This window comes from Corapipo altera, unplaced genomic scaffold, assembly GCF_003945725.1.
Source record: "Corapipo altera isolate COAL_440 unplaced genomic scaffold, ASM394572v1 214, whole genome shotgun sequence".
Taxonomy (NCBI): domain Eukaryota; kingdom Metazoa; phylum Chordata; class Aves; order Passeriformes; family Pipridae; genus Corapipo; species Corapipo altera.
Genome location: NW_020885031.1, coordinates 133,289 through 147,473, shown reverse-complemented (window position 1 = coordinate 147,473; position 14,185 = coordinate 133,289). Strand labels below are relative to the sequence as shown.

At 46.1% G+C, this 14,185-nt stretch overlaps 1 protein-coding gene across 3 annotated transcripts in view; it reads left to right on the top strand.

Annotated features, from left to right (window-relative positions):
• The first annotated feature begins 3,723 nt into the window (after positions 1–3,723).
• The window catches only part of SLC4A4 (solute carrier family 4 member 4), a 140,328-nt gene continuing 129,866 nt past the window's right edge, over positions 3,724–14,185 (top strand). Inside the window, exons 1-2 of one of the 3 annotated variants that reach the window (XM_027668190.1) lie at positions 3,724–3,857; positions 11,144–11,270. In XM_027668190.1, the coding sequence (XP_027523991.1) occupies positions 11,260–11,270 (11 nt within the window). In that variant the 5' untranslated portion in view covers positions 3,724–3,857; positions 11,144–11,259. Of the gene's footprint in view, positions 3,858–6,834; positions 6,938–11,143; positions 11,271–14,185 lie in introns of those variants that run through there. The other 2 variants (XM_027668191.1, XM_027668194.1) reach the window with 2 other exon arrangements.

Below are 14,185 nucleotides of genomic sequence, written 5' to 3'. Positions count from 1 at the left end.
TTGGTGCTGCTGTTACCTGCTCGTTGGGGATGAGATTTCTTCCTTTGTGGCTGCAATTGTGCTGGCATTCTCTAACCATTGGCTGAAAAATAAAAGTGGTTGGAAAGACTTTTTCAGTGCCTAATACTGTTGGGTCTCTTGTCTCATAAAAGAAGTAATATTGTGGATTGCTGGTACGTAATACTGGTACAATGGATGACCTGAAGGTTGTGGATTCTTGGTGAATTTGGTGTAAAAAGTTATCTAAGGTTTCTGAGAAGCTGACTGGCTTCAATTTTTTTTTTTTTTTCATGTGTGGGAAATGAACTTATGGGATAGAGACACAGGATTACACAAACTGCATCATATGTGTAACAGTGCTCAGTACAAGTGTGTTGTATAACATTCATGTTGTAGTGGAAAGCAGAAGGAGTCTGGCAGAAAATCTTTTGTGAGGCTTGATGGTTGCCCAGTGAAAGGAAAGATTTTAAGATCTTTGCTCCAGAAAGGAAGTGAAGTGGAATGGATGAAGATTCAGTTCAGATTTACTTGAAACACATAGTAGAAGCTTTTAAAACATTCTTGGCAAGAGTCTGAACAGTAACAACTTATTTTGACTAACAGTGCAATTATTCCTACAGTTTCAGCTGTCAAAATTGTGGATTTAATTACAGGAATTGGAATGACAGTGCTCGTTGCAAGAAAGTAAACATGTCTGAGTTCTAATAAAGGCTTCTTTTGAAACCCATCACAGAGAGCACACAGAAATTCTGTGGCAGGTTATCTGCAGCCTGTTCCAGAAAATCTCTGCCTGCCAAGTTTGGGTTGGAAGGAGCGAAGTCATGACCAATTATTAGAATGTTTTTAATTGGTCTGCAGAAGAAAACAATACCAAACCCCAAACACACACCCCACCGGCCCCCGAGCTTCTGGGGGCTCTGGAAGTGGCTGGGCTGGAGCACACACGAAGCTGTATGTAGGACACACAGCACCAGGGATGGCCTGAGACTCGGCTTAAACCTCAGCTCCCACAGTACCTCAGCCTTCTGAATCTGTCAGTATTTCCTTGGCTTGAATCTATTCCCAGGCTTCCACAAACCAGGATTGTTCTGTTGGGTTTTGCCTGTTAGAGATGGGGAAATTTTCTGCACTGCTGTCTGCTGTTTGGGTGAGGATGGTTTTTCAGCCTTTGGGTCTTGTGTCCCTTTCTCTTCCCTTGGGTGAGAGATACTCGGATGGAATTGCCTAGGAATGCTTGCTTGTTTTAATCAGCTGTCATCGTGATGGGGAAAGAAAATCGGGATGTGGGTTTTTTCCGGTTAGGATGGAGATGAAATGACTGATTAGTACTGTTTTAATTGTGATGCCAGTACCCGGGTGAGCAGTGGTCTTTGTGTTGCCTTGTTTTACTCTCAGTCCTTGTGGTTGTTTTCTGTATAGTGCATTTTAAGTTCTCTTCATAGAAACACTTCTTAGAACAGCAACCAATTTCATAGGTAGAACCTAATTTTCTATAGTTTTGTGTCAGTTACTTATTTGTACTGTTTTGTGTTTACTTAAGCAGACTTCATAGTAACGGGATTGTATATAAAATGTGATTAGTATTGAGAGGATCCTGTTCTTTCTCCAGTAATTAGATACTGAGGAGTCTCTTTGTGAAGTAAAATGACTCAGGAGAAACTCAACATAAACTGTTAAGCATAGACCAGGGAAGTCTGTATGTATGTGCAGTAATTAAGAATATCTTATCAAAAACCAGTGTGCAAGTGCCTGTGCCAAGGGATTTCAGCACAGCCAGGTATAGGGACTCCCAGGTGATTATTCCCAGCTCCAGTTTAGACTCTGTGCGTGACCACGAGTAAATAAATCACTCTTTGCCTCGGTCTTTTCATCTTTAAAATATTGATACCTCCCCATGCCTTCAGGAGGCCGGGAGGATGTGCCAGTTAATATTGATGTGCTCTTTTGTAGGTCTGAAGTGCTCTGTTAAATAATTGAGGGGAAGGCAGCCCTGGTTTTATTTTTTTTTTTTTTCTTCTCTGGGATGTTTGGATGCCCCTGGCCCAGATTCACGGCCAACGGAACTTATTTATTTGTTCAAAAGATATTAAAAGCCATCAGTGCAACGTTGGCTGTACTGAAGTGAGTTTGCTGAAAAGTACAGCCACTGAAAACACCCTTTGTGAGGAGAGGAAACATAGGAGTAGTTGGATCTCGAAATAAAGACTGATGGCAAAGGCTGTGCTGCAGTCCCTGTAGCTGTAGAGGCAACGGGGAGAAATCCGTGCTGGAATCTGCCACAGGAGGTCATCGTGTCCCTGGGTCTCTCTCTCTGGGCTGGCTGCGAGAGGAGCATTAGGGCTTTAACGGTGAATGGCTGTGGAAAAGGTAAAGAAGGAAGAGGTCACTTCCTCTCCGGGCCAGAGCAAAGACATGAAACTGATGAATAAATACTCTACTGAACGAGATAAATCTTGCTGTGGGGAGGGAGGGAGGGGAATAAAGCAAACCCCGCTGGATTAAGTGAACGACTAGAAAAGGCTGAGTTAATGGGAGGGGTTTGGTCAGCAGAAGGTTTTCCGTGCAGCCACCAGCTGTTTGTGTGCTGTGAGTGAATATTAGCGCGTGGATAACACTAATCCCGGGGTGTCTGAGCCGTGGCAGCCTTTAGCTCTGAGCTATCCGGCCCAGACACAGCCCTGAGCAGTGCTGGGAAGGAAAGCACTGAGCAGTTCTGCTGCATGAGGCCCTGCAGAGTACTGCATGTGCCAAATGAACCTGAACTGGGGATGCTGGTTCAAATGCACTAGTGACGAGGAGTGTGGATTCCACACCGGGAGTAAGCAGTGAAGGGATTTTTTTTATTTTCCCTTAGGTTGGTGTAATGTAATGCTCAGAGCCCAAACTGGAGGCTGTGGTGTGCAGGTGACTTTTGTTCTTGGGTCCAAGTTTTGCTCCATGGTATAGGGAACACGAGAGCAGTGTAAATAAGAACGTGGTGCGTGGTAAATGAGAGTGCAGGCTATATTACCTGTTCACTGGATTTCTGCTGACTGCTCTTCCCAATACCCTGGGCAGGCTGAACGTTCCATATACGTATCTCCAGGATGTCAAGGTTGTGCAGCTTGCACCACGGGTGTTTGCTGGCTCATAGTACTGACTGGCTCGGAAAAAGGCAGTTGGTTCCTGAGGGTTATTTACAAAGATGATGCCGCTGCAGCTCTTTCAGAGGACGTGCTGTGCTTTCTCCTGTCCTGCATTTTGTGCTTCTCTCTCTGATTTCCTTCTGAGCTGTCGTGACTTGTCTTTTAGTAGCTGCTAAAACCAGGACCTTGTACAAGTCCTAACAGACGTGTTAAAGCCAGTGTTTAACTTGGATGCAGCCTCCTTGAGGATGTGGCTTCTGCCCTGTTCTACTTGGGTGTCTTAGGTGTTATAGTCCTCTTTTCCAAGCAGTTCGGCCGAGTTAGCCCACCTGATTGCTGTGGCTCTTCCTAACTCCTCCCGTTTTCAGCGCTGTCCATGGATGTGGGCTGACGATGTGCCCTTTTTGTCACAATTCCCCCCCAGATTTGCCTCCTCTGGTTTGTTAAAACGATGGCTTGTTGCTCCCTGCTGAGCCTCCCCTGCACCTGTGGCACGTGTGGCGTTGTCCTCGCTGTGGCTCGTGGCCTTTACCCCAACCCCTCAGCCCAGCACAGCGGCCTCAGGTCATTGACTGGCCTTGTTGGTCAGTCACCTGTGTCCTGTCCGAGCTGCGCCTCGTGAGGAGAACGCCCACACTCACAGAAAGCAGGACCTGACTCCTTAGGTGTCGTCCCTGAGCTGCAACGCTGCTGCTTTCCTCAGGCTTTCCTGCAATGGTCCAGCACAGTCGGGTAGGTGTGCCAGGTGCGCTGGTCCTTGCCAAAGTTTCTGTCTGTTGGGACATGGGAATATAGCTCAGTTTTGTGGAACTGAGCAGTTTTGGGTCTTGGAGAGTGAACTGAGGTTCCTTGAGGCTGAGAGCTCTCCTTTCCTCAGGTACTCTCCATTGTCAGTGTTCCTTGTGCTGCCGTGTGTGTAAGTGCTGAGATGCTGTGGCATGGTATACTCTAGAGATTAATTCTCACTGTGCTTGCCAAACCTCATGGCTGTATCACCACTTAAACTTGTGTGATACACATTTGCTGTTCTTTAACTCGTGTAAGTAATGGCTTTTGATGAGATCTGTTAATGACTTGCAGTTAGCCTCTGCCTGCGGTGGGGCCGATGGAATTTGTCTGTGCCGGAGCTGAGTCACTAGCTCTTCCCATCTAAAAGTTTCCTTTCCTCCGAAGGTTGCTCACCCATGATACACTCAAAGTGATAATGCATCTTGCTTTTATGTTTTATTGACGGTCTGCACTTGCCCGTTGCTCTCAGATGAGGACACCTCCAGTGTCTGGTTGCACTGTTGGCTTCAAATACTGCTGTTAGCACTGCTTTTGGGATCGCTGGTACAGTCCAACTGTAATCATATCGGCAGGAGGTCGGGAAGCTTTGCTGAAAGTGTAACAATTGTGTTTGCTTGCTGTGGAACACACACTGAAGTTGTCCGGATCTTTCGAAGCCCTTCCGTGGAACCCTCCTTTTGGCCACTTTGGTCAGGAATTTTCTCTCTCTCCGCTTTTGTTCTGCTGCCTGTGAGGGTTTTTTGTTTGTCTGTTCTACTCCGCTTGTCTCTCGTGCTGGAATATAACCCAGTTCTCCCTCCTCCTCTGTTGTGCCACTTCCCATGGGCTGAACCTTTGCATTCCATTTCCCTACAGTGGCACATACGTTGGATGGGAACACCTGCACTGTGCCGTCACTTCACCTCCTCAGCTCCAAGCCTTGATATTTAGGCTAAAGTACTGGCTGTTCCCATCCTGATCCTTGCCTCAGATAGCTGTAGTTGTTTTAGGTCTTGGAAGACATTTCTGTAGGGGATTAGATCTGTCCTATGACATTTCCTGCTGGCTGGAATAAGATATCCCTTGAATGATCTTTGTTTTCACTAGGAAGTACTTAAAGTTTTGAAATTCGATGTAGACACCAGAATTCTCAGCTTCTTAATGTAAGTACTGATTTTCTCTTCTGCTTCTTGGTTTCAGGATGTTTGGTGATTTTTTTTGTTGTTGTTTTGGACAGTGCAACCCCCCAAACCTTTCAGTGCTCTCTCATCTCTGTTACCAGTTGGCAGATCACAGCACTTTTTAAAAAATGACTGTTACCAATGTATGTAGTTTGGTCTAAGTTCTTGTTATTGTCGTGTTTGTTTGTTTGTTTTTTTGAGGACTGTGGGCTGTTTGTAAAAATAGCTTTAATCTGAAATAATCCCCAAACTGTTAGTATTTGGGAGTCCTTGGTTCCAGGGGTGACTGCTGCTGACAGCGCGAGGTCTTGGACAGGTTGCTGTTCCGAGCATGACTCATCCTTAGCACCTGTACTGCTGATAGCAAGGTGTGCCTCGAGGTTTGTTCCGGATTTTTAACCTTTTAACTGCTGTGGAGGTGGCTGGGGAGGATGGAAGGAGCTAAAGGGAAGTTCTTAGTGGCTGTTTTTTAAAGGGAAGGGGGTTGAGATGGATGTTAAGGGAAATAGATTTTGTTATGAGGCAGATGTTGGACAGGGAGATGCTCATATGGTAGAGCTGACTCTCTTCTTACTGATATGACTCTTACAGTTTTATTCATCTGGCAGGATATGAGAGAGAATGAGATGCCTTGGACTGAATCTTTGGCTCGTGTTCATTATCGAAGCTTCATTTCCAAAATAGCTCCGTAGAAATCAAACCAAGGAACAGAGATCATAGAGATGGAGAAACTTTGAATCCTTACAGGAAACAGCGCTGCTGTAATCCGTGGGGAGACTGAGGTATTTGTAGGCTAGCTTTGAAGCAGGCTATTGCTAAATGGAATCCATCAGGATCTCTGTGGCACGCACAATCCACCGGGAGTCTTGGGAAATAAGGCTGGAGTGGCTTGCACACAGCGGCTGGGGCTAGTGGGGCCGTGCTCCCACAGGGACACAGCCACGGGTTCTGCCTCAGCAGCACCGTGTGCTGGGGACATTGGTGTCAAACAGCAGCATTTCGTCAGCGCTTCTGATTTGCACAACCACGAGAGAGGAGAATCCCATCCACGGGATGGGTTTTTTTTTTGGTCCTTCAGTGGTCAAAAAGAGAGTTCTCAGCTGTTTTGAGACACCCATGTTGACTGGCAAATTTGGAACTTGTGGGCTAAGCAGTCCTTAGTGCTGCTTCAGGGCACTTTCACAGATGTGATATGCTTTTATGGAACCAATGTCAGCCTCCTGAGAGCTTTTGCTGTTAGCTTTTGCAAATCCTTTGGCCCCTGGCCTCAGCAATCTGCAGCCTCCAGCTTGGAGTTAGCTTGAGCTGGAGCTATTGCTTTGAATTACAGTGTGTTCCTTATTGAAATGACTGAGTGAGGGGTGGGAAAGGGCAACAACCTGAATAAAGCAGAACACATCACGTAACTCACTGAGGGAATGAGGTGAGCAGGGATGCAGTAGGTTTACAGACCTTAGAAAGAAATTGATTGATGGAATTTTACTTCCAGGTTTGGAAGTAAAACGCTGAAAGGTCTGCTCAGTAGGGAGGGGTTTTTGTTGTTGCCTAAGAAGGATAAAAATTTACCTGCTTTTCTGTAGCTGACAGTTGTACCAAGAAGTGGGAAGTGTCAGCTCAAGGCATGCCTGAAGAGCTATTGCAGTATATGGAGTTTAGCTCCCATACCTGATGGAGGGGAAGAGGGACAGAGAGGGGGTTAGGAATGTTCTATGCCTCTAACCTGTTACCTTGAGTGGTTGCCAAAGCACTCAGAGAGCAGGTGGGTGCTGAGCTCCTGCCTTGCCAGTGACATGGCAAAACCTCTGTGCTGGCTCCTGCGTGCTGGACTAGTGAGGGAGCAGCAGTGGGAGAACAAAGGCAAGGGTAAGTCCCTCGAGGAAGTTTTAAGATCCTTGCTTTTCTCTCTCTCTAGAAGGTCTGTGTGTCCTGGGCCAGTTCCCAAGGGAGCTGTTTGGTGTTCCGCTCCTCGTAGATGGAGGAAGAAGGGGCTGAGCAGTCTTGCTGCGAGCCTACCGGGACGATGAAGTGGGACACGCTCTGCCTTATCAGTTCCATATCTAGACCCAGGGCACTGCTGCCACTCGAGGGTCATGCAAGTAGGAGAAGCAGTTTCCAAGGAGCTGGATGCTCCAGGGATGGTCGTAGAGTCTGGCCTTTACACCAGTGAATAACGACTGCTTTGAAGGGGATCTACTGATACTTTTTCTCCGCCAAATAAACATGTTAATAACTAAATAAGGCCATTACAAACCTGACAGGCTGCTTTGTCTTCTGCTGGCACAGTCACTTTGGTTAAAAAGATCTTTCTGTCAGTGCAGGTTTTGCCTGGGAAAGCTGGAATAATTTCTTTCAGCAAGAGTTAGTGTTCACCAGGAAAGACTGTGCTCACCCTGCGAGCCCCTTGCTGGCATCAAGGAAGGTAGAGGTGTCCTGACAGTGAGCTCCCAGCACAGGCCTGTCCTGGGAGTAAAGTTCTGGGCACAGCTGCTTATTTGAACTGGGACTTAGCTAAGCACATGTTGTGAGAGAATGAGGGTTTGTTGGTTTTTTACTTTTTTCCCTGGCACATAGCATATTATCAAAGAGAAACCCACCAAATTACCCTGTGGGGTTTTTTGTTTGTTTTCTTAATAGTGTCTCCCAGTTAGGAAAACATGCTCAGAAAGGACCTGGGAAAGAGCAATTTTTGGTCCCAAACCTGGTGGTGTTCTTGAGCCTCTCCTATCTCCATTTCATGTCTTAAATTTGGTGGGGTGAGAGGGAAAGTGATCTCTAATCCAGCTAAACACACCTGACTGCAAACTTGGGTTTGTTTGCTCAAGATTGAGATACGAAGGGAAGCTCTCTGTCAATGTTTAATGAAAGGGGTTAGAGTGGTGATTTGTTCTGACACTCATAAATTTGAAATACTTGTGCTTTTGAGTACAGGTTGTGTGGGTTTTCTCTTCTTTTTCTCTCCTTGGTGTCTGAATTCCGCTGTGTTAGAGAACAAGAGTACTCGGTTTTTACAAGTCACTGATGGGAGATGGAGAAAGGAAATGTTTAAGGTACAACTCAGCTTCTCAGAGGAAGCATGTGTCTAAACTTCTGTTCTGTGAGAAAGTTCATTTCCCCCTGTGCCAAGAGGGTTCTGCTCCAGCAGAAGGAACATCATGAGGGGTGGAACTGGGCTGACTCTTACTGCTTTTGAAAAAAGATTACTGCAGGAACGTAAAGATGAAAAATATGCTGCAAACATAAATAATGTGGAGGAAAGTGGCCTCTGTTTGTGAAATATGCATTGCTGTAGTACTGAGAGATCTATTTCACCCTGGAGCTCTTCGCTTATCTTCTGTCAGAAAGGAACTGGGCATGTTTAGATGTTACCTAAGAAAAGGAAAAGGGCGTTATGACCTCCTTGTAATTAATGACTTCCTTGTAATTAATGCATTTGATTACAATTGATGTGGAGCGGCGAGTCTTTGCAGAGGTTGGTGAAAATCCCCACCCCAGCCCCACTGCTGATTTCACTTGTCCTAACTGCTGTTACCAATTGCTCACCACAGCAGTGCACTCCTTGCCCCTGGCATCCTGTTGTTGCACAACCTCGTCTGCAGTGATTTGCAGCAATATTCTGATTAAATTGGGTATCAGTGTCCATCTATTTGTTTGTTTAAAGCTGAATGCTCTGTGGTACATGTCCTTTGAGTGTCTGAAAGAAGTTCAGAGCCAGTAGAGTGTCACTGACAGGTTATTTAAGAATGTAAAACTAGCTTTGCTGAGCTGTGGATCTCCTTTGGTAGAACAGGCCCCATGGGAACAGTCTCTAGTAGTGGTTGGGGCTGATCACAGATTGGCTCCAGTGAACAAGTTTTTCACACACTTGTAGCACAGAATTTATTACTTACACAGGCTCATATCTGTTAAGAAATTAAAAATTTCCTTCTCTTTTTTGTTACAAAGCCTGCAGCCTTTCTAACCTTTTCTGCAACTCCATCCTCCTGAATCATGGAATCGCAGATTGGTTTGGGTTGGAAGGGACCTTAAAGCTCATTGATTTCCAACCCCCATGCCATGGGCAGGGACACCTTCCACTATCCCAGGTTGCTCCAAGCCCCATCCAACCCGGCCTTGGACACTTCCAGGGATGGGGCAGCCACACCTTCTCTGTGCCAGGGCCTCACCACTCTCACAGGAAACAATTTCTTTTGTACATCTAATCTAATTACCCTCTGCCAGCATTTTCCTTATATTCCATGACTTGGTGGCTTTGCTTGACATGTTCATGGAATTTGGCCTCGTGGGATTGAAGAGGTTCTGTGTAAATATGTGATGGTCCCCATTGTGGACTCTGCCAAGGGACTTAGTGAGCCCTTCCCCACAGAAGATTTTTCTTCCTTGTATTTCTGGATAAAACGGTGTCATCGTGCCGTGGGTAACTCCCCAGTAACTCCACGAGGTGTTTGTGTACCAGCTGGAAAGGAGCAAAATGAGCTTCCTTCTTCCATGAGATTCTCACCAAGTTTACTGTGTTGTCTGAGGTTTGTTGGGCAGCTCATGCTTTTATATGACTAACTGTTGAGTTTATTTTCCATAATGGTTTGGGAAAGCTGATTATGTTTTCCTCCCAGTCCAGGAACGGTTGCTCATCCTTTCCCATCACGGAGGCACTGGTTGGAAATAGGCAAAGATTTTTCACAACTTTTCAGAGCCAACTGTATTCCTTCATTGCTGAGAGCCTTCTAGCACTCTCCTTATCTGCCTTAGAAGAAAAATGCAGCCTGTGTTAACATGCTTCATTTCATTTCTCCCTCTGACTCCACCTAACCTGGCACAGTCTGGGATCATTCTTGACTTTTACTCGAGGATTGTTGGTGAGTTAGCTTAATCCTGTGCCTTGCTGTCATCAGGGATGTCACCTCACTCTCCTGCCACCTCTGTAAGGTGTCACTCTGTTTCCTTAGCAGTGCTTGGATTTGCACAGGAGCAGAGTTTCTAAACTGATGGGTTTTGCCACTTTCTGCATGAGCTTTAGAAGGAGCTTCTGGGTATTGTTGTGTTTGGGAAAAAATGTGCCTGCAGCATCTAGCCAGAGTCTGTAGTGGGGGATGCCAAACGTGGAGTGCTGCTCTGTAACCACACACAACACAGCTACTACTCAGTGATCTTCACAGCTCATTATGGTTCTGGGTTTTGCTGTCTCATGGCTGCCTTTCCTGTAATCTCTTAGCACAGGGGGTCTGAGTTTTGGCTTTCTTTTCTAGAAAGGTTCCCTGAAGGCTTTCTGTATAGCAGCCTGGCCAATTCCTGCCCGCCCCAGCTGACTGAGGAGCAGTGGGTGTCAGGGTGCACATGTAAGGGCAGTTTTACAGTACAGATTTGGAAGGGACATCCTTAGAGTACCCAGCATAGTGGCAAAAGCATGGCTCTGTACCCAGGCCAGTACTAACTCCTGAAAATAATTCCCTTACTGATGTACTGATCCTTCTGAGAATTGTCCTTGGTGCTCTTTCCCAGACTTGCCCACAAGCTGAGCAGTTTTGGGTGTGTGCACGTGTGTTGGGGGGGGGTCAGTTGTGCCAACTGGCTACTGCAGCCTTAGGGCTCATCTTTGTCTTTTGCTTCCTCCTTTCTCCTGTGAGTGTGGTTTAGGAATGGACTAGCTAATCTGATGCTTTAAAGATGGCCTAAATAGCCTTGGTGTCTGTGGTCAAACCACCTGGAGAGTCCTGCCTTTCCCACTTTGTTGGGAAACGGTGGTCTTTGTTGGATAAGCAAGGATAGACAGGAGCAGAAACCCAAAGTTTGTGACACAATAACAATCTAACAGCCTTTATCAAGTCCCACGGTTGCTTGTCTTGGATACAGAGAGGAAAAAAACCCTTGTTGCTCTGTGATATCCTGGTGGGAATCCGCCTGCAGCAGAGCCCCAGGGCCTGCACAGCTAATTGAGACACATTCGAAGCCTGACCCAGCCTGGCTGCTGACTGTTTCATCTGGCAACTAACAGTCCTCTTCTTGCTGTAGTTTGGCCCTGAGCCTTTTCAGAGGCCTCTGGGCACAAGATGAACCATCTTTTATTTGTCCTAGGCACCGGTGCAGCTCCTGGTATGGCTGGCAGTATCTGAGACTCTCCCAATCCTCCAGCGTGTGCTGCTGTGAAGCTCAAAGGGGACCTGCTCCAGAGGCACAAGGACAGGGGAGAAATGCATCACAGGTAATGGGGGGAGTCCATGGATACAGCTCTGGTGCTTTCTTTCTGACTGATCCACACCCAGTGGATGCTTCAGCTGGACATGTGACTTAATATTTTGGCTGGGCACTTCCAGCTTGTGGTTATATGATGGGAAGAGAGGAAAAACATAAACTGGTTCTCTAGGGTCAAAGTAAACAGACATCTTCTGGTGCCTTTGGGACTGGGCTGTGGGCTGAGCAAGTGTGCCCTGGGTTGGTGGGAAGATACCTTGTGGGAAGAAGCTCTGTGGTCCTGCGAGCCTAAAGGAAAGTGGGATTAGGCTCTTGGGTTGTTCCCTGCCTGAGTAACGCCACAGAAGAAGAGGAAAACTGGTCCCTGCAGAGTGCAATATGTGGTGTTAACAACGGGACACTGTGTCCATGCTGCTGTTTCAAAAGGGTTTAACCAAGACCTGTCAGCAATTAATTACAGTTGACTTTTAAAGCAGTCTTTCTAATAGGTAAAAGAACGTTTTTATTATTAAATCTGCACTTACCCTCACAGGCTGAGGAATTTTGAGTATTTGAATTGGTTGCAGAGGCAGTTAAGCACCTAAATCCCTTTTGAGGTGAGATCATGCCAGTTGTTTCCATACCAAGGGTGTACAGTATTTGTTCCTGCTTTTTATATAACTGCCATTTTTTTTTTTAATTGTCTTTTGGCTCAGCTGCCAAAAGCCAAACTCCCTTACTGTCACAGCCCTCTGACTGTGCCTTATAATTATAAGGCACCAGGAGGAATTCAGTCTAACACTGTCATCCTTCAACAAGTTGTTACACCACTCATGGAAAGATCAGGGACATAACCCTTTGCCCCAGGTAAATTAGAGAGAGTAGAGCAGCATAAGCAAGCTGGAATGACTCTTTCCCAAAAACAATGTGAGGTTAACACCAGGGAGGGGACTGGCTGACCTCAGATGAGACTTGCCTCTTGGACAAACGAGGTGTCCCGCTGCTCAGCTCCAGGCTTTGGAACAAAAAGGTCCCACAAACAGAGTGGTTGTACTTGAGGCTGGTGGTCTTCTGAGTAGTAGTGAGATAGATAGAAACAGTGATGGCTCCAAAAGTCACACTGCTGTTTAAGATGTCCCTTCCAGGCTGCTAAGGAAGTGTGCTACCTCTAAGACATCGGAATTTTTGTTTAGAATTACCCACGTTAAGTAATGGTTTGAAGGGCTCAGCTGCAGGAGAATAAACAAGGGATGGAAATCTGTGTAAAGCCAAGTGAATGCTGTCTGAAAATAAGAGACTCCTAAAATTTCAGAAATGACCACTTTCTGGGTATCTGTGTTGTTGGGGTTTATCCCCTTTGGTACCAAGTCCCACCTTCTGATGGGACATAAGCTGCATGATTGAAACTAAGAGAGTTGAAACACCTCAGTATTTCTGAGAGAGCCTCAGGAGGTGCTTACACAGAAGGGATTCACGGCTCTGGAGAAGGGGCCACTGGATGGTGCTCTTGTCCTGTGGCTGGCCAGCACAAAAGCCGGTTACCTGAGAGGTGTGACCTGTACCCGTGAGGAATTCCGCTAGAAAACCTGTCCTTGTACAAGGTAAGGGGCTGGGATTCCAGTCTGACAAGCGTGGTGGTGATATGTGATAACCTTCTATCGCTCTGTGGGAAACCTACACCTCCTGCTCAACAAGGTCAAGGAGCGGGATTACTTGTAGGCATTGTGGGCATTTGGGAGACCACATCCATAAAGGTCAGCAAACAGGTATTGCCACCACTGTCTGGGTAAAAACCCAAGTCTGCAAGGTGCCAGGTAAGGATTTGGGCTAAACTGGTGGCTCTGAGCTTTCATGAAGTTATAAATCTTTGTTTCAAATAAGCTGCTCAGCTGAAAATCAGAAGAGTCCGAAGTTGTTTCAGGAAGACAGTTTATCCCAGTGAACATGTGTGTCTCTGCACTTCTTCAAAACCTACTGAAGTTGTTGGTTTTTTTTAAAAAAGGCAAATTAAGTGTATTGTTTGGCTTGACTGTTGGGCTTCCTTGAACTCAAACAGGCCATTTTATGTCATTTTGTCTGCCTTTTTACCATGCATTTAAAATAGGCCCGCTGCCAGTTGCCTGCCTGGTTAGGAGTTAAAAGGAAAGTGAAACAGTGTTTATGACATACTGTATGTGTTTAAGACACGGAGTTCTTTCAGAGGAAGGGATTAGAATTGGATTGCTTCCAATTTCCAGTTTTCGTAAACTGTGTGTGACTTCAAAAAGGAACGATTTCTTCCTTTTCACTTTGTGGTTGTTCTAATAAAAAGAGTTTGGATCTGTGCATCACCACTTTGGGAACAATCCTAAGCACCAGGTTTAGGATACTGACTGGTGGCATCTCTGGACTGTAAAATCAAGTGGCAGAACGTCTTGCTTTAAGGACTACCTTGCCTCCTTCTTTTTTTTTTTTTATTTTTCTTCAGCAGTTTGGGCTAATATTTGCAAATGACTTGTTTCCAAAGAGGGTTACATGTTTATTGCAGGGATCTGGGGCTGCCTCAGGGTTGCCAGAGATGGAGTGTTTCACATGCAGTTATGCTTCCAGGGCTTTATTTTCTCTGCCTGCAAAAGCTGTGAAGGATGGCACATGTGACTGTTCTGCCCCCTGGCACTCAGGGAAGAACTAACTGCCCTTCCAGCTTCCAGTCCTGGCATTCCTTGTTAAAAGCTCCTGACTGACTGTTTGAAACTTTCTTTATTCATGTCTGCACAAAGATTATTAGGAAAATCATTTGGAGCTAGTGGTAGCCAGAGGGCTGATAACAAAGCTGAAAGTAAGCGCTGAGGTGGTGCAGGGTGTCACTTCTGAGGCTTTTGAGAGTGTGCTGCCAGCGGGTTTACCTGCTCGGTGCTGTTTGGACAGAACGTGGCTTAGTTCTCTGTGGCACAAACCGCTGTTGTG